The sequence below is a fragment of the Phocoena phocoena genome, chromosome 6, assembly GCF_963924675.1.
Source record: "Phocoena phocoena chromosome 6, mPhoPho1.1, whole genome shotgun sequence".
Taxonomy (NCBI): domain Eukaryota; kingdom Metazoa; phylum Chordata; class Mammalia; order Artiodactyla; family Phocoenidae; genus Phocoena; species Phocoena phocoena.
In genome coordinates this window covers 96545921-96571685 of record NC_089224.1, presented here as the reverse complement: position 1 = coordinate 96571685, position 25765 = coordinate 96545921, and the positions used below count along the sequence as shown (strand labels likewise).

At 48.2% G+C, this 25765-nt stretch overlaps 1 protein-coding gene across 4 annotated transcripts in view; it reads left to right on the top strand.

The window, feature by feature from the left end:
* TNC (tenascin C) overlaps nt 1-23715 on the top strand; it is a 94454-nt gene extending 70739 nt beyond the window's left edge. For all 4 annotated transcript variants that reach the window (XM_065879281.1, XM_065879283.1, XM_065879284.1 and 1 more), the window contains 11 exons: nt 4221-4343; nt 5483-5626; nt 7452-7571; nt 9387-9530; nt 10295-10425; nt 13698-13830; nt 15414-15565; nt 16335-16431; nt 17303-17464; nt 20259-20422; nt 22995-23715. In XM_065879281.1, the coding sequence (XP_065735353.1) occupies nt 4221-4343; nt 5483-5626; nt 7452-7571; nt 9387-9530; nt 10295-10425; nt 13698-13830; nt 15414-15565; nt 16335-16431; nt 17303-17464; nt 20259-20422; nt 22995-23105 (1481 nt within the window). In that variant the 3' untranslated portion in view covers nt 23106-23715. The remainder of the gene's footprint in view (nt 1-4220; nt 4344-5482; nt 5627-7451; nt 7572-9386; nt 9531-10294; nt 10426-13697; nt 13831-15413; nt 15566-16334; nt 16432-17302; nt 17465-20258; nt 20423-22994) is intronic.
* The last annotated feature ends 2050 nt before the right edge of the window (nt 23716-25765 follow it).

The following is a 25765-nucleotide window of genomic DNA, read 5'->3' as shown; positions in this document are numbered from 1 at the left end:
TTTGTTTTGCTGATCTTTTTTTTCTAGAGGCTCCGCAGTTCTAAAGAGAAAAGAAAAGGCCCTCTAGGATTGCCCTTTCTTTGATTTTTTTTTTCTCTGGGGCCTTGTGTCTCACAGCCGAAGAAAAGTGTGTGCGTTGGTGTATGCGTGTACACACGTGTGCTCCGGTACCTGGCAAGGACGGGAGAGGTGACTCTTGATCACAGCAGACGTGCAATTTACCTCATCAGCTTCGTAAAGTTTCCCTTTTGTGTTTTCATTCTTTCTCCTTGTAAACCCTTCTCTCTGTTCCTCTTTTTCCCTGTAAAAGCTGCCGCAGGTTCTCCTCTCACTCCCTGAACATGAGCTGGCAGCCCTGAGTGCCCCAGCGCCAGGGAGCGTGGGTAGAAGCAGTGTAGCTGAAAGGTTAAGCCTGCAGCCTCTGGGCAGATCCCCTGGAGTCGGATCTACCTCTTCCCACAGCTATGTGAGCGTGAGCAAGTCTCCTTCCCCTCCCAGCCTCAGTCCCCTCATCTGGCCAATAGAATTTAACTCCAAGGTCAGCCATGAGGTTCATGTCACATCATAAATGTCAAGTATTTAGTTTCCTTGTCCACTGTAACAATATTAGCTAATATTATGTTTGGGTGATTTAACATACATTTTATTTTAATTTTTTATTTTTTATTTTTATTTTTTTGCTGTATGCGGGCCTCTCACTGCTGTGGCCTCTCCCATTGCGGAGCACAGGCTCCGGATGCGCAGGCTCAGCGGCCATGGCCCACGCGCCCAGCTGCTCCGTGGCATGTGGGATCTTCCCGGACCGGGGCATGAACCCATGTCCCCTGCATTGGCAGGCGGACTCTCAACCACTGCGCCACCAGGGAAGCCCATACATTTTATTTTTTAATGGCCCAGTTGGTTCAAAATTAAAAAGTTAAAAAAAAGGATATATAGTGGGGTCTCTATTCTACTGTGTCCCTGACACCAGTTGTTCTATCTAGAAGCAGTTGTTCTATCTAGAAGCAGTCAGTATTACCACTTTCTTCTGTCACTGCAGAAATATGCTATACAAACAGATAAGATTAGACATAAGTCTACGTTCCCTTTTTTTTTTCACCTTTTTCTTTTGGTGTGGCGGTTAACATACCCACTCTTCCACACATTGGGGGTGTGTGTGGGTGTGTGTTCCTTGCTTATTAATAGATCTCAGAGATAATCCCATATGCCTTATTTATTTAACCATCCCCCTACTGACAGACCCTTAGATTATGGGTTGCTTCTTTCCTCTGTCAACCTCTGCATTTCCAGTGGCTCCTCTTCCCCTCCGTGGTTTGAGCCACTTCTTCACAGTAGCCTGGGCTCCGCTTTGGGAAGCCCAGAGTTGCCAGGAGCTTCTTTTGCCTCTGGGGAGTTAAATGCCAACATGCCTCTGTATAGCATCGGGACGGTCCCCAGAATAGACAGAAAGTGGTTCAAAATCCAAAACCAGAGTAAGATGGCTCACCTTGGGGGTAGTGAGGACCCCGAAACGCTTCTTTAACCTGCACCATCACCACCCCCAAACACCCCCAAAGCCAAGGGGGCAGCCCCTCTCCCAACTCCCAGAATGTGCCCCCTCCCACTCTACCTCACTTCTCCCAGCCAGGCAGCCTCCCAGCTCCCCCGCTCAGTTGCAGTTCAGATGGACTTAAAACCACACACCACACAGCAGCAATGGCATCGTGTCTGGGGACCTGGGTCAGCGGGTCTGCAGAGACACGTGCTCAGAAATCCTCCCTTCTAAGTGAAACAGGCTCCTTATGCCTAGTGCCTTTGCCTCTGACTCTCATAAAGCGTAAACTATCGATTACAGAGCATGCACTTCATGCCACACACAGCAGGGCAACTGACACACTTTACCTCACTGACTCACGTGACACAGACAGTCTAAGCGTCACATTCAGCCCCATTTCACAGAGGCCTAAGGGGCTAAGGTGTTTTTAGCTAGAAAAGCCAGAATGGAATTCAAACCCAGGTCAGTGTAACTCCAAAATCCTTGCTCTTAAATCACACTGGCTACAATAATCGTCCCCTGAGCTTATCACGATTCACATATTAAGTATTGGATAAAAATATGTTGAAGGGAGAATTTTTTAAATGATTATTAATGGTCACATTATTAAAGACATTTGCTCCAGATTTGGGGAGGCAACATTTTATGCAGAGAACAAACAGAAGTACTCTTCATCCTCCTTGAGAATTTCTAGCAATTCCAAATGTTTTCCTAATGGAATTTTTATTGAAAACCAAGGGTCTTCTTGGAAAGAGAGACAGAAGCATTGCCTTTCCTGGGTCTCCCTAACTTTTCAATAGATATGATTTAGTTGTTCTCTGAGGCTCAGCCTTCAGGTTCCTATTGACCATCTCTTCCGCTGTGGTGCTGGAGACCTGCAGGCCCTATTTATGGCAGAAGGACACACGCTAAAATAACAAATTGTCTTCCACACCTAGGAAGGTCTGTTGCCTAAAAATGCCATTGACCCTGGAATTCTACCACTACTGTACCATTCTTCAGATGACACATGGCTACCTATCTTCCTACTGCCGCTTTCATCAAGCACATCCCTCAGGAGTGCATGACAGATGAGGTTACTAATTCTTATGGTTTTTCAGCCAGGGCAGATAATATTGCCATTTTGCAGATGAGAAAATTGGGATCGAGAGAGGAAAGCTGTGGCCACAAGATACACTTTCTAAAATGTGCCAGGACCTGCCCCAATGAGGTTCACAGTCGGACTGAAGGTCAGAGTGGACTAGCCTGGCAGAAGGAGAGCCCCAGTGCCTGAGTTTACACACCCCACGGGTTTTTCTTTTCTCATTCTGCCTCATCTAGATCTTTCCTGGGGGCTACCGCAAAACTCAGGTGGCCCATGGAAAAAAGAATCGCATGGGAAAGAAAGAAAAAAGAGAGGGCCAGCATGTTTACTGAACTCTTACTGCGTGCCAGATTCTGTGCTAGGGTTTTACATCCATTATTTCTGCTAGGTCCTCAAAACATTCCTGAAGGTGGGCACCACTTTTCCCACTGGAAAGATGGAGACGGAGCAACTGAGGCTCTCGGAAGTGAAGGGGACTGCCCCAGGTTGCCCAGCCTCTCCGTGGTATTTGGACAGTCAAGATCTTCCAGGCTCCAGAGCCCCTGTGGCTTCCAAAGCTTTCTAAGGAGAGGGCAAAACCCCAGGCAGTCACAGAATCTGAGGGTGGCTAGCAGGTCACAGGAGAACGCCGTAGGAGGAGAGAAAAAGAAATAGAGAGGAAAAAGAAGCTCCCCAAAGTGGGCTGTGGGTTTCAGAACTTAACGATCAATGTGGGATGCAGAGGGGAAAAGATGAGGAAATGAGTTCCCTGGAGACCTGAAAATTGTTTCCTGAATTCTATGGTTAAGCGTGGTCAGCTGAAGAGGGCAAAAAGCTAAACCAAAAAATACACAGGGAAAAACCAAAGGAAACTGGGTTTGTGGGGGAGGCATTTACGTAGCAGGAACTGTCCCTCAGGCATGGCTTTCCCCCAGGTAGACCCAATATCCAAGGGGTGTTTGCTTTGGTGAAAGGTCTGAGGTTGCTCCTCTGGCTCTGGACCTCCATCCAGTTCTGGGAATGGGTTTGTCGAGGTCAGTTTCCATGTGAACATTATTTCCAAGATCCCAGGGCTGTGCTCGGCTCTGCTCCTGGGACTTAGAAAGGTCATATCACAAGAATGTGCATTGGAGAACTTAGCCTCAGTTTAGTCCTCTGTAAAATGGCTACAACCACACCTCAGTGGTTTCTAAATGAGGGTTAATCCTTATAAATTGCAAAGAACTATACAATTGTCAAGTCTTGGTATCATTTAATAAAAGGAACTACAAAGCAAAGATATGAAAAATTGCTAAACATCAAAACTTAAAGGAGGGTGTATTCCAAGCTGTGAAACCACCCATTCACACTCACTTCCTTAGACGTCAGCTATGGTGCTAACTAAACGTTCTTGAATGAAACCAAATGGCAGCTCTACAGCTCTGGGCCCTGTACCTGAATGAAAGAACAATTGTTTCCATCAAGTCGTAACCTAATCACAGATCACCACATTCTCCATCCTAAAGGCTTGGCTGGGACATAAACTAGGGACTGAGTTTTCATGGATGAGGAATTTGGGAAGGATCGCTGATGAGCAAGATACTCAACCGTTTCTGGGTTTCTCCTGTGCTCTTTCCTCAACAGCCATGGGCTCCCCGAAGGAAATCGTTTTCTCAGACATCACTGAAAACTCAGCCACTGTCAGCTGGAAGGCACCCACTACCCAGGTGGAGAGCTTCCGGGTTACCTCTGTACCCACTGCAGGAGGTAGGGCACTTGGGGAGGCGAGAGGGAGGACGATCTGGAGGGTTTGGGTGGAACAGTGAAGAGACCCTGATAATCCCATCCTCCCAAACATCATGGCCAAAGAAAACTGCTTCTTTATAGTTGAGGCCATCTGGATAGACTTCATTTGTAGAGTGCTATGAGACCCTTGGAAGAAACTATTTTGTGAAGGGTCATGTTATGAAGATCGTTGCCAGGCTCATAGTCTTAAAGTTCTATGAGTTGTAGATCCCCAATAATGTTTTCACACAATGACGGAAGACTCTAAATCCATTGGCCTTTTTCTCTTTGAACGCGCTCATCTGCAAAGCTGGTCTTAACCTGGATATAGGTGAGGTGTTACCTCTTGGTCCCAAAATCTGTCTGTCTCAGCGTAGGATGGGAAGCTGTGACTTGGCAGAGTTGGGAGTTCTAGTTCAGAGCTCACCGGCTATAAAAGAGACCAAGGGGGTGGGGGGAGCATAGTCAAAAATGTCCAAAGACATTCTGGGAGGTAGTGTGCTCCCTGTTAGTGGAAGTGTATACAAAGATGCTAGTTGATAACCTCTTCAGAGAAATGCAGTAGCATCTCTGTGGGGAGTTTGGCCAGCTGATACACAAGCTCCTCACCAGCCCCCAAGTTCTAAGAAATATAAACTTTGGACTTTTTCATAAATGTAAGAGTACAAGCTTGACCATGACCGTTTTCTTCAATAATAGAATCTCTGCTAGTAAGGGATGAGCCTATATATTCTTTAGCTAATACAATGGATTAAATATATCAGATATACATTACATAGCAAGCTTCCCATATTCTTTGTGGGAAAAATAGGTAAATAAAATTTGTGCAACATGGCCAGCTCTCTACTGAATGAAAACTTGCCATTTTTAGCACATTGTGACCTCACGGTTTTTCCTCCCCTGGCTCAGTTTTTGGCATCTTCATGGATGGAAAAAACATTATACAAAAAGTAAAACCTCTTCTCTTATGCCAGAGGGTAGGAGCAACTGAGAAGTCAAGAAAATGGTGTTGGATAAAGATATGGTTTCACTGCCAAATCGGATACACCCATTCTTGAGACAACCGTGAATAAGTTTCAGTGAGGTTCACCTTTCCCCACCTTGCTTTTACTGTGTTCTAGGTACACCCTCAGTGGTAACTGTGGATGGGACCAAGACTCAGACCAGGCTGCTGAGACTCTTACCTGGAGTGGAGTACCTCGTCAGCGTCATCGCCCTGAAGGGCTTTGAAGAAAGCACGCCTGTCTCGGGGATGCTCACCACAGGTATTTTTCTCACCTTCAGCATTATTTCTCATGATTCAGAAGCTAGAAAAAAAGGGTTTTTTTAGGAAATTCTCAGGGAAAGTGGGCTGGATTTGGCGCACCAGCGGTATCATTTCTGGTCCGTCTGTAGCCTCTTCTGAGCTGCATCCTCAACCTCCCTGGGCCACCGTTTCCCAGGGTATTGTGAGGAAAAATAGCACAAGCCAGGGAGTCATGCTGACCTGGTGGAAATCCCACGTCCTGCCGCTTCTAGGTACATGAGCTGTCAGTTAATTTCTCGAGGGTCTAGTTCCCTACTCTGTAAAATGGGTGCAGTTCTGCTTCCTTTGCAGGAAGCTGTAAGAATCACGTGGAACGGTATACGTAAAGCGTCTGCAAATATAAAACATGACTGTCCACATTAATCTACTTCCTTCCCTTCCCCGATAGTGCCAGGACCAGTGTGAGGATCCCTCCAAGCGGGCGCTTCACGCAGACACTCTAAAGTAACTACTCTGGATCCGGCAGCTACTGTATTTCAAGCCCTGTTACTAAACCCTTCACGTGTCAACCCCATAGCTATTATCCTTCCCATTTTACAGACGAAACAACTGAGACCTGGGGAAATTAAATGCCTTGGGCAAGTCCATATAACTAGTAAATGCTGAAAGCAAATTTGAACTTAGGTCAGTCTGACTACAAACTCTGTATTCTTCTAAAATAAAGGATGATTTTCCCGTTATAACCTGATTTGTACAACACCCTGTAAGGAGGGAAAAATAATGAATTGCATTGAAGGAGAATGAAGTGGAAAATTTCTCTTCGGGCAGCCATGTTCCTAAACAATTTATCCTTTGATATATGAGCAATTATCCAGCCTAATCCGTTAAGGGATCTAAAGAATGGGCCTCACAGGAAAGTTTAAAAATATCCTAATAGTCTTAAAAGGGTTGCTAACATGCAATTAAAGCCTCCTGTCTGAACCCAGAGTTCTGCACACTCTGCCACACAGACCCTCGTTTCCCCCCAGAAATCTTTCATTCACGGGTTCTCCATGGCAGCTGGTTGCAAAGTCTGGATCTGTTTCCTCCGGAGGCCCCGTCGTCCTCATCCGTTAAAGGAGATTCTGTATGTGAAAGATGAGACAGGAAGGACCTCAGAGTGGACGGGGTGGGCCCCAAATCACTCTACCACCTCCTGACTCTCAGGCCAGTCACTTCATCTCTCGGGGCCCAGACACCTCATCTGTAAAATGAGCTGATGATGGCTGCCGCACCCCCCAACCTCCCAGGGCTATCGTCCTGGAGAATTGAGTCATAAATGTGAACAAAAGCGGGAACTAGTCATATTTAGGTTGGTTGCTAAGAAAGGGATGTTGGGTTGTAGCAGTGGTGAGTTAAAAGGGCCAAGGCTCCAGGTCTATCCATCTTTCCTCAGTACAAGTCATTTGGAGATCGTATTGAAAACTCCAAATAGCTTTAATAGTCATGTTAATAACAACTGCAGTTATTGAGTGCTGCCCCTAACACAGTTCACACACATCCTCTAGTTCAGCAGTCCCCAACCTTTTTGGCACGAGGGACGGGTTTCGTGGAAGACAGTTTTTCCATGGATGGCGGTGGGGATGGTTCAGGCGGTGATGCGAGCGATGGGGAGCGATGGGCAGCGGCAGATGAAGCTTCGCTCGCTCGCCCCCCCACTCGTTTCCTGCTGGGCAGCTCGGTTCCTAACAGGCCGCGGACCCGTACTGGAGTCCAGGGGCAGTGTAGACAGCAGAGCAGCTGTGGTCTGATGTCCTACCCCATGACTGCCCATCCCTCCAACACATCACCATCTTTCCTTGCAGCTCTGGATGGCCCATCTGGCCTGGTGACAGCCAACATCACCGACTCAGAAGCCTTGGCCATGTGGCAGCCGGCCATCGCCCCTGTGGACAATTATGTCATCTCCTACACAGGGGAGAGAGGTAAGGTCGTGTCCAAGACCCTCCCCACCCTGAGGAGTGTCTGTCCTGCTGTAAACTCTTCCCGTTCTCCCTTCTTTGTGCCACACTTGGTGCGTTGTAGCCAAAATGCATGGGTAGACTGGAGAGTCCAGCAATGTCCCTGTGGCTCGACTTGCCCCCTCAGAACAGACTCATGGGCTGGGACTGGGGCTGGGTGGGTGGGTGTGGAGGCACCAGTTCAGGCGGTGGCAAGAGAGGTCCCATCCATATCCCCTGCTTGTTGTCAAGTGAACGAGCATCAGAACCATGGCTGTATCACGGGAGGCCAGCAGGCCATTTAAGGAAAAGCAGAGGGTGCGTCTCCAGCCTCTTCCTCCTCTCCTGCTAGTTTCTCTGCCATCAGAGTGAGTCACCCTCTCCAGGCAGCAGCTCTCACCTCTTACAAAGAAGGAGTCCAGAATCTGAAATCTTAAACAGACTATTTCAGGTAGCTCTGGGGAGCCCAGGCTTCTTGGATGCCACAGACAAGGCCCATTAGAGCAGACCTGATTGAGAAATCAGAAATTATTTTTCCTTGTCTTTGCAACCATCTGTGCTAATTTACTCAGTTGGAGATTAAACACTTGTTTGGGGCACCAGCAAACCAAGGCTACCAGAAGGTAAAATTAAATACAAATAAGAGAGTATAGAAGGAAAGATTCCTTTTCAATGAACAAATCCATACTTTTGTCATGAGCTAGACTAGAAAAAATATGTTGTTATTTTAATCTCAAAGTATATGTGAGTTTCATATTTCATGGTTCAGTATTGTTCTACTTTCAGTAACAATATGAGAGGGCACCATAAGCTGGGCTGGGGCCTCTGAAAATCTTAATTCAGCCCGGGCAACCACTTACGAGAGCTCCTTGCAAGGACAGAGCAAAGATGGGGTGGGGCTAGAGGGATGCTTGGGTTTATTCTTTCTACTTTTCTATTTTTAAATATTCCCTGTGAGCAAACTCTTCCAAGTCAGGGGAGATGATGTTGTCTCACCTAAAATAAATCAGAGTATATAGTTCGTGGGAATCATGGAAATTGTGGATGCAAGTGTAGAAATTTCTTAGAGTCCAGAAGTGTGTGTGAGGCTGGGGGTGTGGGCTCATGACTGATGACCAGAGTGACCAGCTCATTCCACTCTGCCCTGGACCTTCCCAGTTTTAGCCTTCAAAGTCCCATGCCCTGGGAAACTTCTTAGTCCTTGGCAAGTCAGGATAGCTGGTCACCTGTGATTAAGAAGTAAGCACATATACCCTGGGCACCATGGTTTGGGGTCCACTGTTGGTCCTCACCCAGTGGGACTGAGAGCCAGTAATCAGGCTCTGGTGTGTCTACGCCACCCGATTTTTGTGATCCCCCAGCCTAATGATTTGACATTTGGCAAATAAAAGGACATGAGAGTAAGTGAAAAAAAAGGGGAGGGCAAGCAACGGGACAAATTAAATTTGAGTAGCCCAAGTCTTAGAGATGTCACCTGCAGCTCTCCTGTAACTGGGTCCTGTGCCTCCGCTGCAACGCTGTCCCAGTGGCACCATGTGCAAAAGTCTCCTGACCCCCAGGGCCCCTTCCTTCTGACTTGGTGCCTGGAAAACTCCAGTACCATAAGATAAATCCTCTGTATATGAAGTGGTTGCTCAAGAGAGAGAGACAGGAGTGTGAGCCATCTCAGAAATCAAACCTGCTTTTCTGTAGGGTCACTGAAAGTTTCTATGTTAGAAGGTGTGTGTGCTCTTGGCCAAGTCCGCTGATGGCCCAGACAGCGGACTGGTAACTGCCACGGTGTGTATATTTCCTGTTTAGAGCCAGAAACTACCCGCAAGGTGTCCGGGAACACGGTGGAGTATGCGCTGACCAACCTCGAGCCTGCCACGGAATACACGCTGAGGATCTTTGCAGAGAAAGGGCCCCAAAAGAGCTCAACTATCACCACCAAGTTCATGACAGGTACAAAGACATCGAGAGCTGGACGATGCCCACCCACAGCCTCTATCTTTAACAGTATCCCTCTCCAACTCCTATTTCCCCAGTCAGTTCCCTGCAATGTGATGACGTCAGCATCGGCTAAAGTCACCGGTGCCACTCAGTCAAGACCTTAAGAAACACACCATTTCCTTTTGCACTGAAATGACCTTGCTCTCCCCATGGACTAGGAAATGATTTTCAGAGGAGGGCTTTATAAGTGGAAGACCAGTCCCCGCTGACCCTAAACCCCGTATTTAATGATCCATGGTCTAGGCAGGGAAATATTTTGAAGAGAAAGATTTTAAAGGCAAGTTTTCCTAGATGTCCACTGGGGTTTTATACACTGAGATCTTTTTACAAACTGCAGCAAGCAGAGAAACAGAGGCCATGTCCTCTGAGCAGGGGCAAGCACCAATACCAGCATTCATCTGTCCTCTTCTTCAGAAACAAGGGGGCTTCTGATTACGTTCATGGCTGTGTCTTTCTTCCCAAATCCAACTAAAGCCAGTCAATATCCCGGTGGGCTCAGGGAAACGTGGCCCTTGGGATGAGATGAACCACAGAGAATGGACGCCTTTGGAGGTCACCTGGCTCAACCTCTTCATTTACAGATGGGGAAGGTTTTGCCCGAGGTCATATAAGTCAATGGGAGGGAAAGGACTTGAACCCAGGCCTCCTGATACCCAGCTGGGGACTTTGTCCTACACCTGCTGACTTCTCTGATATTAAATTCTTATCTTCTCCAGACCTCGATTCTCCAAGAGACTTCACTGCTACTGAGGTTCAGTCGGAAACTGCCATTCTCACCTGGAGACCTCCCCGGGCATCTGTCACTGGTTACCTGTTGGTGTATGAATCTGTGGACGGTACAACCAAGGTATCTTGAAGTATATAAAAAACTCCCCACTGCTGGTCGAAACATTTACAGGATCCTCAAAGGAGGGAAGAATTATCTGCCTGCTGTTTCTCCTCTCCCAGTGCAACTGGGGAGCTGGAAAAAAATTAGTAGGAACTGGACACCATGCCAGACCTTCTGAATCATAAGCTCCAGCCTCCCTGTCTCATTTTAACCAGACTCCAGTCTTGACAGCCAGCCAGGGTCAAGAACCACCGCTCACAAGACTTGAGGACGTTTTAGGAGCTGGACTCTTGGTCCTTAAATGTTTTATTGAGCAAAGGCCAAAAGCTTCTTCTGCATCTTTGCCATGTATCTCACAGATGGCATCACTCCATTATATAACGAAATATATATCACCATGTTCTTATGACATCAACTGTTTACAGCAATTTTTATTTATATTCCCTACCCATGATTTTTTTCCTTCTACTTTTTAATTTGAAATAACTTTAGACCATCACACAAGCAAAAGAAATTTTCTAACCTTTACCTTCTAAAGTTGTTTTTAATTTTGGTCACCATCCTGTACACTCCAAGATCTTTTACTTCTTTTCTGCACATTGATCTTTTGCTAACATATCGTTTGCATTTCCTGTTATCTTCTTCTCTTTATCTCTAAGAATATATGCTCTTGGCATTTTCTTCCACAGCCCACATAGTGTTTCCTCCAAGGTCTCTTTTCTGGTTTGCTGCTGTTTGGTTTGGTTTGGTTTGGTTTGGGTCTCCATCTTTCATGTTGGAGACTTCCACCTAATGCCTGTTGGTCTTTTTGTACTGGAGCCAAGAATGAAATAGCCGATTGGGAGGTCTAATTGCACAGACAGGTCTTGCCAACTATGGGGCTCGCTGTAGAGTGATTGGGCAAATACCCAGCAGTTTTCTTGGGGGACTCCCAAGCATCAGGACTGTAAACTATTTCTCTCGAGCTCATCAGTCTCCTTGGAGGATCCTCTACCTCCTTCGAAGCAGGCTGCCAGGAGCCTTGCTGGAGAAGGAGCCTGGGCTCCCACTGTGTACACACCTTCACTTCTCCTGTTTCCAGCGCAGCACCCGAGCCTCCCTTGCAGTTGGGCCTGATGGATTTGAATCCAGAGTCTCCCCTCTGGCTCAGCCTCTCCAGGGAGGAAACCTCAGCCTTTCATCCGGCTGGGAAGGACAGTCACCCAGACTGTTGGGGGATAGAGAGAGCTGGGGATCTGTTTATTATACAAAGTTTTAAACAAACCTTTGTTCAGCCATGCCCCACACTGGCCTTCAAAGCATCTCTGCTTTCGCATACATTTCATTCCTGAACTTGCCGGGCTCTGCAGCATTGTGGCTGCGCCCACTAGTTAGTTAGCTCCTGGCTTTCTCCATTCTGTCACTTCAGCTGTCACTCCACCACTCCACACTTTCCACTGATCAAGATTCTGGTGACATCAAGTACCTGTCTCCTCTGCCATTTCCCTCATCCTTGTGAATTTATACTTTATATCTCCTTTACTTTCATTTTAGTGGGTATCAGAAGCAAGTAGAGATAAACTGTCTTGTTCAATATGCCACGTTTAACCAGGAGTGGACACACATCTCTAGTTACCATCACGGTCCTTCTTGGAGTCGCTGTAACAGTGAACTAACTCACCGTGTGAACAGAGGCAAGTCCCTCGCCTTCTCTGGGTGTCAGTGTTCACATCTGTAAAATGAGTGCACTGAACTCCCCAGTCTCTAAGGGCCCTTCCTGGTTAGGCATCCTAGGATTCACTGTTTACCTGAAGTCATGAGTCTCATTTCGATCTACCCTGACTGCCTAGAAAATAACTTTGAACAGCAGCTTAGAAAGCTGATAGGTAATTTTATCCCCAAGTAATTCAAGGAACCCAGCTTTGTACCTGATTCTTCCCCAAGGACTAGACCTGGGGGCCACACAAAGGTCACTGGGTCACTGGTATCAAATAGGCACTCACCCGGGTTTACCTCCCTGCATGACCAGTCCCCAGCTTAATCTGTTTCACTCAAGAAAGTCAACCTGGTAGAGGAGGAAAGAGTCCTGGACAGCATGTTAGGAGACAGGATGCAAGACCACCCTCTGCCACCAACAAATTATGGAGTGAGTGCAAGTCTTTTAGCTTCTTTGAAACTACTCACACCTCCAACACCCACCCCCTCAAACCCTGCCGCACTGGAAAGATCAGGATAACTTCACCTTCCCAGTTGTGAGGATGCCCAACAACCTTCCAGGGGCCTCCACACTGGCTCATCAGTGCCTAAACCCCGTGGGCTGTGCTTGAAGGTGGTACAAAGCACTGTTGCGTTTGGTTTACTAGGACTGCAGGTTGAATTCCAATCCCTGACACCGAGGTCATCTGCTAAAAAGGTGATTTTACAGGCACTGGAAGGTAAAAAGAGGATTTGAAAAGAAAGAGGATCTCCTGCAGAACTGAAACCGATCCCCCTCGTCTGGACAGCAGCACAGTGACTAGTCACAAACAGCAGGTGTAGTTAGCGTAGGTCTACAGCAGCTGTACACATCTGCCTCTCCTGGACATCTCTGTTCCAGAAAAGAGACATGCTGGGTCAGCTAGCGCTGTCATCATGCCGTGGCTCCTGAGCAGGTGTAATCATCTCCTGACCCGAGAGATCCCCTGAGTGACTATGCATCAGAATGCTCCAGGGAGCTTCTTAAATATACACCCGGTCAGGCTCCACTGCTGGCTCTTAGGATCCAGTCATTCTAGGATGAAGCCCAGGCATTGTTTTATTTTAAAGCTTCCCAGAGATCTATGAAAGAGAGCCATATTAGGGACCACTGACTTCACTGGTCTCAAAGTCTAAACCTTTGCCCTTTGTGTGATTCATCTTCCTACCAGATTAAGCTGAGATCACGGCATTCCCTTTTTCAAAAAACTTTCAGGAACTTCCATTCCTTATCATGATAAACTTCAAATTCCGTAGCTGGGCACGTGAGGCCCTTTGTAATCTGGTCTTTGCCCACCTCTTCCACGGCTTCCCTAACTGAAGTGTGGCTGAGGTAGGTCGCTGCCTCCTCATATTACTTGAATTTGCTCTGCCCCTTCCGGCCCCAGGAGCTTGGCTCATGCCGCGCTCTCCCCACGTCTGAAGCCCTGAAGTGAGCGTGGAGGCTGGCACAGAGTGGGACTCAGTGGATTCTTGTTGAATGAAGAGATTAATGGATGGGTGAATAAGTGAATGCGTCATCTGTACTCTGAGGATTTATGTGGCCAAAAGCTATTATATTTTTCTTCTGCCCTTAGGAGGTTGTTGTGGATCCAGACACCACCTCTTATAGCCTGGCAGAGCTGAGCCCATCCACCCACTACATGGCCAAGATCCAGGCACTGAATGGGCCCCTGAGAAGCAAGATCATCAAGACCACCTTCACCACAAGTAAGGGGCTCCCGAGGAGACTGAACCAACCCTCCACTTCTCCTCTAGCTGCTCCTTTAAATGTTTCCATCAAATTTCTGAAAAGAATCAATTCCCCGCTATTACCGGAAAAGCTAGAGCAATGCGGATGCAGGAGGTTACAGGCCTTGTGGTGAAAGGGAAGGAGGGCCAGCAGTGAGAACAGCTGGATGAATTCCCCATCTCCACCACTTGCTCTGCGTGACTGCGGAAAGTTACTGCCATTCTACGCGCGCCTCAGTTTCTTCATCTGTATAATGGGGTTAATAACTATCCCTTCTTCATAAGGACCTTGTGAGAACCTTTGTATTGTATTTGAACTCCCAGCCCAGTGGGTAGCCATTGTCAAGGCTCATTATAAGCTCAATGTTCTCCTTCAGGCATTTACAAAGCCTGTTCATATTCAAAATCACCAACAGTCCTCCCGCAGAGCTGGTACGTTGGGCCAGGATAATCACACCCAGTTTTCTGGTGGGAAAACAGGGGCTCCCAGAGACTAAGTGACCTGCTCAGGGTTACACCATGAGCTGGAGTCAGATCTGGGTTCAGGTGTCCCAGGACCAGGGAACCGCCTCCACACCTGGCCACGAGGTCTCCTCTGCAGGTGGCAAAAGGGCAAGCTGCTCCATCGGTGAGGAGGAAGCATGCTTCTCTGAGGAAGGGAGGAGGGGGTCTTCGCAGAGCCCTGAACCTGGGTAAATGGAGTGTATCCTGGCGCTGTCTCCCGCCCTTCGCACTTCACTCTAGTCACTCTACACACACCTGCTGAGGGAGGGGAAGGGGCAAAAGCACCTCTTTGCCAGATCTCACGGCACGTGTCAGGAGCACAGAAAATACGAGTGTGCCCTAAAGATGCTCCCAGACTAGGGCTGTGAAACAGACAAGAAAACAGCTAATGACACAACCTCAGGTGAAGGTAAAGTACAGCGAGGAGGTCGGATCAGAACAAAGAGCTGCTACTACCATCAGTTCTCAAGCCCACCTGCTGAGCACAGCCCCAAGATCATTCATTGCTATCGAGTTTTTAATTTTTGCACCACATTATTACACGTGGAAGTTCCCCAGGCATGCTTGTGTTAGCCCTCTAAGGTCCCCAGGCTCAGAAGGCAAGGCAGTGGCGAGTTCAGGGCTTAGAACCCTTGTCTTTGGCTTCAGGATCCTCTGAAGAGCCTGAGATGCATCCAGCCTGGCAGAGTGTCCTCACCCACAGTGAGCCACCTGCCGGGTGCTAGAGACCCAGCCATCCTGGCCAGCACCTGGGTGTTCATTGGGTGCTACCTGACACATGGCCCTCGCAGCGGTCCAGCTCTCCTCCCACTGATATCACTGGTGGCTTCCATCAGTATAAGAGACTGAACTGGGTCCCTTTTATCCGTAACCTCTAAGCCTCACCGCACCCCCTGCAAAATAGCTTTAATCCCCATCTTGCGCGTGAGAGAACAGAGCCTCAGAGAGGTGGAGTTGCTTGCCCAGAGGCGTCTAGTCAGTAAGCACTTGAGCTGCGACCTGAAAGCCCCTGCCCCAGTCCTGCTCTGAGAGAGCCACTCTTTCTTCTCATCCCGCAGCTGGAGTCCTGTACCCATTCCCCAGGGACTGCTCCCAAGCCATGCTGAATGGAGACACGACCTCTGGCGTCTACACCGTTTATCTGAACAACGACAAGACCCAAAAGCAGGAAGTTTTCTGTGACATGACCTCTGACGGGGGTGGATGGATCGTGAGTATCAGAGACAGACTCCAGAGCTCTCCGGCAGGGGGATGGGGGCAGAGGAGAGGCCGAGGTCCTCCCCGTGCCCTCCCACGCTAACGTGCGTGAGGCTCTCCAAGACAGTGCCTGTCACGTGGAGACACTCAGGAATTCTCTCTTAAAGTAATGGGAAAGCAGCTGAGCCTAAAAACCAGTTCCCCTGTTTCCCCGTAATTTATCTCATTTGATCCTCAAAAAACTCTGTGATCTATAAATGACAGTGGTCATCGAGCCCCTTACGTTTATTACTTAACATCGGCCATCTACCAGGCACTGCGTGAAGAGTTTTACATGAATTATTTCCATCCCGTTACCATATGAGCTGGGTAGTATTCTTTTTAATTATTAAACTTTCTTTCTTAGAGCAGTTTTAGATGGGCAGCAAAGTGGAGCAGGAGGTTCGCTGACGTCCCGTGTACCTCCTGCCCCCAGAGGCACGGCCTCCTCCACTGTCAGCACCCCACACCAGAGGGGCTCGTGTGTTACACGTGACGAACCTACACTGGCACCTCACAGTCACCCAAAGCTGGGTGGTAGTCTTACTAATCTGTATTCTTCGGGTGAGAACACTGAGACTCAGTGAGGGGAGGCGACGTGCCCTGAGTCACATGGCAAATTAGTGAGGACAGAGGTGCGGACGGGTGCTTGTCCTACAGTGGATGTTTCTTCCTCTCAGAAAGAGGTCTTCTCTTTCCTTCAATAGCTTAAGCGCACCCAGATTCATTGGTTATGTTTATAGGTGTTCCTGAGACGCAAAAATGGACGTGAGGATTTCTATCGAAACTGGAAGGCCTACACTGCTGGATTTGGGGACCTAAAAGAAGAATTCTGGCTTGGTAATACAGCCTGCGTGTTTGTGTCCCAAATGCCCATTTCTGTCCTCCTTGTCATCTGTCCTAACCCACAGCGAACTGTGGGAGAGGAAATGGGTTAGGAGGAAACAATAGCTCTGGTGGGCGACACAGGGTGTCAAATTCTCTATGGAAAGACTTTAAATTCTCTGGGTCATTAAAAATAAAAATCCAGTCAAAGGAGAGCCACCAGCCAGGCCTAGCCTAGCCTCAAGTCAATCACTGGGCCATTTAGAGAATTATCCTCACTGATGTCCTTCACTGCTTCCATCCTATGCTAAGTCCCTCAGGGCCACAACCTCTAAGTCTCATAGCACCCCACAAGGTACAAAATTCCTATCTTGCATGCCCCTGGGAAAACAGCCTCAGAGAGGTTGGCCGCTGCTGGCCATAGGAATCTAGCCAATAAAGAGCTGAGCTGCAATGTGAACTCTCCCAAGCCAACACGACAATGCCATCATCCATCCATCCATGCAGCCCACACTGCAACAAGCGACCGGCACAGGGCACTCACTGTCCTACATTCCAGCACCCAGGCCGGGGAATGTCCGTCCCTGTCATCCATCGCCTTTCACTTGTAAGGAGCTTTAGAGTTTAAAAGGTGCGCGCTCCACCTTATCTCCTTTATCTTCATAATACATCAGGAGGGCAAAGATGTCAACACAATTTTAGCTGAGGCCCAGAAACCATATATATCTCACCTGGTGTTGCAGCAGCAAAGAGCAAACCAAGCTGCAAGCCCAGGCGCGACGCAAACCTCTTCCGAGCACACACGGCCGCTGCTCTTACGGGGTGCGTAGGAATGAGGGCCTCGGTCACTGCGCTTCTTAGGCAACCCCTTGCCTGTCGTCCACAGGGCTGGACACCCTGAACAAAATCACAGCCCAAGGGCAGTACGAGCTCCGGGTGGACCTGCGGGACCACGGGCAGTCAGCCTATGCCGTCTACGACAAGTTCAGCGTGGGAGACGCCCGGACTCGCTACCGGCTGAAGGTGGAGGGGTACAGCGGGACAGCAGGTATGGACAGACATCCTCAGAGCCCAGGGAACTGCAAAAGCTTCTCGGGTGTTCAGCCAGTTCCTCCACTCCTCATTCCTTCCTTCATGGGTCCATCCGTTTATTGACAAATTTTTGAATCCCTACTAGGTGCCAACCAGCAGAACTACAGTTGAACAAGGTTGGGTAGATATTTTGGTCACCAAAACATAGAGTAGGTTGGGAATTAGGACAATCAGGATGGACTTGTAGCTACCGTCACTCAAAATATGTCTTTTTCTTATCCATGTTTAGACGTCCGTTTTAGACTGAGAAAAAAGCAGTCTCTTGGGAGCCTTAATACTCAACTACTGCTGTGCTTCTCAATTCATGACACACACATGACCCACTGGGGGGTCTGTTAGTGGGCTGACACAGTATGTCCGGGGTGAAATCAAGATGCTGCATTTCTGCTAAGTTCCCACGTGATGCCACTGCTGGTGGCTTTGCTGGTCTGTGGCCTGTACTTTGAGTAGCAGACAGTCCACTCCATCACCCAGCTGGATGAATCTCTTCTAAGACATTCCTGCCACGTGGCCATCCAGCCTCGGCCTGCACACCCCCATGACCAGGAGCTCACCACCTCTCCAGCAGTCCTTCACTCCTTGACTGGTACATAACCTAGTTTGGGTTTTGAAGGTTTCTTTGACTTGAAATGGCCTTTGTGTGGTGTTCTGGCACCACATTATAGGAGAAACAAATAAGGAAACGATATGCATCCAGGCCCACCAGGTAGCAGCTTTTGCAGATACTTCATATACATTACCCTCTTTTAGTTCTCACCAAAAAAAAAAAAAAATTTATATATATATATCTCCAGGTGATATTGCTATTATACACATGAGGAAACTGAGGCTCAGAGAACAGCTGTAACAGCCTGTGGACGGTGGGCCCACGGTACAAGCCTGGCTGCTGACGAGTATTCTTGGTAACAAGGGGGATCAGGTGTAAGACCGTGACCACGCCATGTCACCCCCTGCCCACTTTGGGGTGGTTTTCAGTTACGTTTATTGAAACAGAAGAGACAGATGCTATAGCACATTCCCAACCTCTCAGCCCTGAAAGAATGCATCCATAATGGGAAAAGCCTCCACACAAGATTTGCCAAAAGCCAGGCTCAACCTAATGAAAGACTGAGCTCTTTAGAGATCAGTCTGGTGGAAATGAAGAGAGAGCCCCAGGGGTGAAAACTGTTTTCATTCTTGCATCCCTCAAAGAATTCTGACATTTTATTACCTGGCAATAAATACCTCTTTTGTTGAGATGGCTTCAGGAAAGGAGGATATTGTTACAGGGCAAGCACAGGCACCGAGGGGCGGGAAGGTGGCCTCCACCCATCTCCTTCTGTATTTCCAACAGAAAATGAGCCATGTTATGCCCCTTCACTGAGCTAACCCTTGCAGCTACATCCTCCTGTGCGTATTGATGGCAAGCAGCCCCTCCACAGGAAAGCATCTTATTTCATCAATATCTAGCTGCCATCCTCAGGCTCTTGGTAGCTTCATCAGTTACCAAGGCACCCAAGTCCCTCTGACAACTTGCTCCAAAATATCAGGATAGAATGCCTTGATGTCTTGAAATCTTTCTGCACTGCATTGACCAGGGCTGGGAGTGAGGGGACACAGAAAGAAATGGCACTTAAATGCTCCTAAAATTCAATATATTCAATTACAAACTAGATTCCCATATAGCACTATATATACATGGACTTTTTGTCTAAGAATCAGGGAAAACTGGTCCCATAAACACTTTGAAAAATAACTGTACGATATACAAGCTATTCGGTGACATCTAAAACCCGAAAGGTTTGATTATAAGTATGGCTCTGTAGGCTGAGACTCAAGATAGACTGTCTCAGGATAGCTCTGGAAAACCAGCATGGCAGAGTGGAAAACTAAACTCATGCTAGAGCTTGATAAATATTAGATGGGTGAGTGAATAAGTGAGTGAATGTGAGTTAATGAATAAATAGACAATAAATAAATAAATGCATGAAAAGAATTGTTTTAAAGTATGGCTGTGAATACTTGTGTTTGAGGGGAAAGCACACCATTACTGAATACAAATTTCCCACCTTACTCTCTGAGTTCCTTTACGTACAGTGAATGCAAACACAATCATAAAAATAGCAACAATCGGGCTTCCCTGGTGGCGCAGCGGTTGAGAGTCCGCCTGCCGATGCAGGGGACACGGGTTCGTGCCCCGGTCCGGGAGGATCTCACATGCCGCGGAGCGGCTGGGCCCGTGAGCCATGGCCGCTGAGCCTGCGCGTCCAGAGCCTGTGCTCCGCAACGGGAGAGGCCACAACAGTGGGAGGCCCGTGTACCGCAAAGAAAAAAAAAAAATAGCAACAATCATGACCGTTTGCACACCATACTACCTGTTTAGTGTACACCTTCGTATCCATTGCTCCAACAGCCCTCTGAGGTGGATCAAATCAATGTGCTAGTTCCATTCTACAGATAGGAAAACTGAGGTTCAGCAAGAGGCTTGACCTGTGCAGGGTCACAGCTAAGAGTGAAAGAGATGGGATTGGAGCTAGATCCTCCAAAGCCACCTGTACCTTCTACCTTCTACCACTTTATGCTGCTTCTATCAGAAACGAGGCTCGGGGATGACACTCATGTCCTATCCAGGCCCACGCTGGATCCTAATTCGGGGTCCAGTGTTTGAGGCCGGCCCACGCCAGGGCCCTTCAGTTGTCACCCTGGCGCTGCCCTTCACAGCCCACAGGGAGCTCCAGCTGGGCTCTCAGTCTGTGCTTTCTCTCTCCCAGGTGACTCCATGGCCTACCACAACGGCAGATCCTTCTCCACCTTTGACAAGGACACAGACTCGGCCATCACCAACTGTGCCCTGTCCTACAAGGGGGCTTTCTGGTACAAGAACTGCCACCGCGTCAACCTGATGGGGAGATACGGGGACAATAACCACAGTCAGGTGAGCAGACAGCGAGGCCCCGGGCAGGGCTGAGGCCAGCAGGCCAGGAGGGAGAAATCCCCATGAGACCGCAGGCCAGGAGAGATCACAGAGATAGCATGTCTTAACCCACGAAGATCCCGAGGAGAACCACTGGTCAGGGAGACACCAAGCGTAGCCAGCTTTCCTCAAATTAAGTCTTTGTCTGAACCCCAGAAGGAAACAGATGAAAGTAGAGGCCGTCTAGGTGAACCAGGGGTGATGCAGGCCCAGGGCGCTACTTCCCCACCCTGGCGTAGAGGCACCTCCAGCACCCCCAAGAACATCTCAGAGCAAAGACCACAGATTTTAAGTCCCTTCCTTTTCTGATTCCTAAGATCGAGTTCCAGAAAAAGGTGACTTCCCTGAGGTCACAGAGCAAAGCTGGAGGCAGAGTCAAACCTTCCAGCTCTCCGAATTTCCCTATACCACACAGGATGCTGTGACACAATTTCTGCAATCACAGAAATGGATTTTTTAGATTCCCTGTGGAGATAAGTGAGCAAAACCAAATTCAACCACTATCGCACACTGAGTCCTGCCTGCACGAGCAGGTGCCTGAAAAGTGGGCAGAGTCTAGTGGGCCCACAGCTACGTAACCACGGTGGCCCTTCTCAGCGGCCATCCCTGCCCCAGGGAGGAAGGACGGGTATTCACCCAGACTGATCACCCTGGGCTGGGCCTCAGCAACTCCTACCCAGTCTGCAACCTGGGATCCCTTTGTAAAGAGGCAAAGGTACAAATCACACCAAAGAGCCCCAGGAATTCTGATGGGTGGTCCGGGGCGGGATGAAGCATCTCGTCATCTTGCTTATTTACACTTTTGTTGTTGGTTTTTTTTTGTTTTTTTGTTTTTACCTGCTGCTCTCTGCTATTAATGATTTTGATACATGTGTTTATGTTGATTTGACTACCAGCAAATGATTGTCGCGACCTTAAGTGCAGACCTTACCTTGACATAATTTCTGACACTTTTCAAAGCATTCTCGCCTTGTCTCCCATGTGCATCACTTTTACTCTGTAAGGGGACCAGGACATGGCTTTTCATGCCTATTTTACAGAGGAGGGAAGACTTGAAGGACACCTCTGGACACCAGTCCTGTGTTTTCTCCATCTTACCATGTGGCCTCAATAACACATCCACTCTGAGAGCTACTGTATTGCCTTTATCTCCTTGTCCCCTAACACCAGTGTAACACAAAGTCCTTTGGGAGGGGGAGAAAAAGCTACATGGCAAAAGGAAACTTCTTTTTCCATCCAATTTTGGAAGAAGGAGATGACGTTACAGACCACAGAACAATTATGGGAGTTCAGTCCCAGCTCTGGCTCTGTGTGGCCTCTGTGAAGTCACTTTCCCCCTCTGCCTTCAGTCTCCACCATAGTACGAGGAGGGCTTGCTTCCAGCTCTGAACCTCTATCAGAGGGGAGAACGAGGGCAGAGGAAGGCAGCACAAGGACCAAGCTGAGTAATTACAAACACATTTGCCTATAAAATGAGTCAGCTCTTCTCAAATCCCATCCCCCTGTCAGATATAGAGACTGTCCAATACCAGTCAATGTCAAAAAATTACAATCAAACAAAACATCGATATTTTCCCTCATTTCACCAGCCATTATCTCCTCTGTGGACATGTTCCCTCCCAGCCCTATGAAGCTTAAAGAGAAGAGGTGTCAGTGCGCAGGGTGGAGGCCTTATAGGAGGACTCTCTGAAGCTGACCCCCACGCCCAGTAGGACAAGGGGTCTGTGGGATTCCATGGGCAGAGTCTACCATCTGTAGACTTTGCTAAAGAGTCAGACCTGGAACTAGGAGGCCCGGAAGCGAATACAGTCTTTCCTTGAGGAAAATCTTTGGCCAAAATTCCGAGAATATCTCTCCCTTCTTGAGATTAGGGAAGAGTATTTACGGAGCACCATGTGTGTTTGGTGTTTCCAGCACTGTGGCAGCTCCTTTCCTGACCCATTTAATCTTCACAGCATCCTTCCAAGGTTAGCATTATTGGGCCTTAAGAAAAAAATAATGAAACTGAGGCCCAGAATGTTTTGATGACTTGTTCATTTATATCTCTCAAGTAAGAGCACGAAGATTTAACCTTATATGTCAGGTTGCAAAACCTGTGTCCACGTGTATGCTCTTTGTGCCGTTCCATAGGAACCCCTATTAAAACACTCCACAGGAACCCTGTGAAGTATAGACACCCCTGCACATAGCTACTCAATTCTGTAAGCTCCAATCATGACCCGAATTCCTACAGCACCCAACCCTAAGGACGGTAAGTTTCATCAGCCACCGCTTTATTTCAAGATGGCAGATCAAAGCTCAATGCCAACTCAGGTGACTTCTGCCTAAAGTGAAAAAACTGAGTCTGAGCCAGCCGGCCCCTCTGAAAGTTTTCACTACCCAGATCAATACACAGATCGGCAAGAGACAGCTGGGAACTACCAAACGGTCTAGTTGAAACGGAACTCGTCTTGTTCCGTCAACGAGACAGCGATGGTCGGTGAACACCCTGCCTGATGGAAAAACCAATCTGAAGGTCTTCTCTCTTTCACAGGGTGTTAACTGGTTCCACTGGAAGGGCCACGAGTATTCAATCCAGTTTGCTGAGATGAAGCTGAGACCCAGCAACTTCCGAAACCTCGAAGGCAGGCGCAAACGGGCGTAAATTCTGGGGACAACTTGGGGAGAGAAGAGTAGGGCCCAGAGAACGAAAATAATGTTACCAAAGCATCGATGTGAGCAGTCTGACCATTAAGCCACACCTGGGCATCTGGCAGGAGCTAAAGTTGACCATGGATCACCCAGGCCGGCGGCGGCAGCGCTGGCCTCACCCACTCTGCTATGACTTCCCTTCACACCAAAGACCACAGTGTCCAACAGGTTTCCATTTTGTTGTTTGATTCAGCAAAAGTCTTCCAGTGACAGCATCACAATGATTTTCCTTCTCTTGGGTGGCTCCGGGAATGAGAGCGGGGTAGGCTGTACAGTGGTAGTTTGTTTTAGAACCAGCTATATTTTACACAAAGCTGTATAATTAATTATCATTATTTTTGTTAGCAGTGATTCAATGTGTGTCTTGAAGCCGTCCCTTTTTTTACATTTCAGAAAAGCAATACTGTTTCGATTTTAAGGATATGATTAATGTTATTAATATAATAATGATGATGATGATGTAAACTAAGGATTTTTAAACAGATCTTCCTTTCCAAAACACATCTGGACAGTACCTGATTGTATGATTTTTTTTGTTTAATAAAAGCACAAGTACTTTTAAATTTGGCCATTGGTTTTCCTTTCATTGTCGAGCCTGGATTCCACCAAAGCCACCAAATTCCACCAATATAGTTGAGCAAAGGAGGGATGTTGGAAGGAAGAGGAAAGGAGGGATGATGGCCAAGCAGGAGGGGAAGAAGGAAAGGGAGACTACAGGCTGGGAGAGAGGAAAACAGTTTTGAACAAAGCTGAATAGGTTTGGGAAAAGTTTATAACTTAAGATACAGCTTCCTGCTCAACGCTTCCAAGACTAACAGTTTATCGTTTTAAAAGGCACTTTTAGGGCTTCCCTGGTGGCGCAGTGGTTGAGAGTCCACCTGCTGATGCAGCGGACACGGGTTTGTGCCCCGGTCCGGGAAGATCCCACATGCCGCGGAGCGGCCGGGCCCGTGAGCCATGGCCGCTGAGCCTGCGCGTCCGGAGCCTGTGCTCCGCAACGTGAGAGGCCACAACAGTGGGAGGCCCGCGTAGCGCAAAAAAACAAAACAAAACCAAAAAGGCACTTTTATACCCATTTTCTAATGCAGTCTCCTAAAAGTTCTATGACATAGATGAGGTGACAATTGTTATCGTGCAAGGGTTAAGGTCCCCAGAGGCAGACTGCCTGTGTTCAAACCTTGGCTCCACCATTCCTTAGCTCCCTAACCTTTCTGTGCCTCAGTTTTCCCATCAGAAAAATGGGGATACACGGAATTCTTATTTTCAGAGCATTTCTTTGGAAAATAAATGATATCATCCCCATGAGGCCCTTCGCACGGTGCCTGGCAGATATCAAGTGCCCATCAGCATGGCTGTCGCTACTACCACTTGATATATGGTGGACTGGGGGGCGTCATAGGATGGAATGACTTGCCCATGGCTATTTCCCCAGTTATAACAGAGCTAGGATTTAAACTCAGGCCTTCCAGCCCCAGTGTTCTTTTTCTCCCCCAAGCCTCTGGTGGAAATCTCTCCTTCCCTGAGCGTACGTGTGCCGCGGTGCAGAATGAGGGGTGTGGGAAGCTACCTGACTCCTTCATCAGGCTCCCACAACCCCGAAATCTTAGAGAGAAAGTCTGTTAGGAATGTCTGCTTGTCCCCTGCTCAGCGTCTCCCCAAAGGAAGAGAGCCTGTGTTGCCCAGTCTGGTCCGACTACATCTAGTGATGGAGGGAACTCACTGCCCGGAAAAGCAGACCCGTTTGTGCTCAGAGAATGTGAGTCAGGACCGTACATTATACATTTGTCTTTTAAAACAAGGATGGTGGTGGGCGTTGCAATCCTCGGTTCATTCTCTTGGGGATTTTCAACAAATCGACTTATTTAATGAAAATGTTTGGGCTGATAGACCTCACTCAAATGGAATGTGATGGCTCCGAAACAAGGACCAGAGGAATTTATGGCTCCAGCCAGATCCTTTGCTTCTGAGTTCATCTTGCTTTAATGAATGCAGACATGTTATATACACAATCTACTGCTCCAGGTCATAAGACTTGTTGCCTACAATCCAGCCATAGCAACACTGGCCTTGCTGTGTAAACTCAAACAAACTGGCTCCCTGCAACAACCAAGCCTTAAGTGAGGGGCTTAACGCCCTACTGGCTGCTGACTTGGGAGCCCCCGAGCCCCAACTTAACCCCTCCCAAGAGAGATAGATGTAACTAAGCAGGTAAGGTACTCCCCAGAAGCCACACAAGAATCGAAGTCTCTTGGTGAAGACGCCACATCAAACAACAGTCCTTAATCGTGGCCTCAGAAGATCGCAGGCGCCTCCACACGCAGACTGGGTAGGCAGAAGGCCCGAGGCCATGGCACTCAAAACCACCACAGTGGGTTTCAGACTGTCTACACTCCACAAGTTCTGGTCAGAAGTGTGGGCTCGGTATTCCTCACACACATCTTTCAGTGGCTGGCTCTGTGGCTTTGTTCAAGCACCCTCCTCCATCTTGAAAGGTCTTGTGAAATTCTACTCCACCCTCAAGGTCCAAGCCCACTCCCACCTCCATGATGCACTCTGTAGCTCTCCACTGAAAGTGCGTTTCCAGGGTGTGTGGTCCCCCCTTTGCCCCTCCCC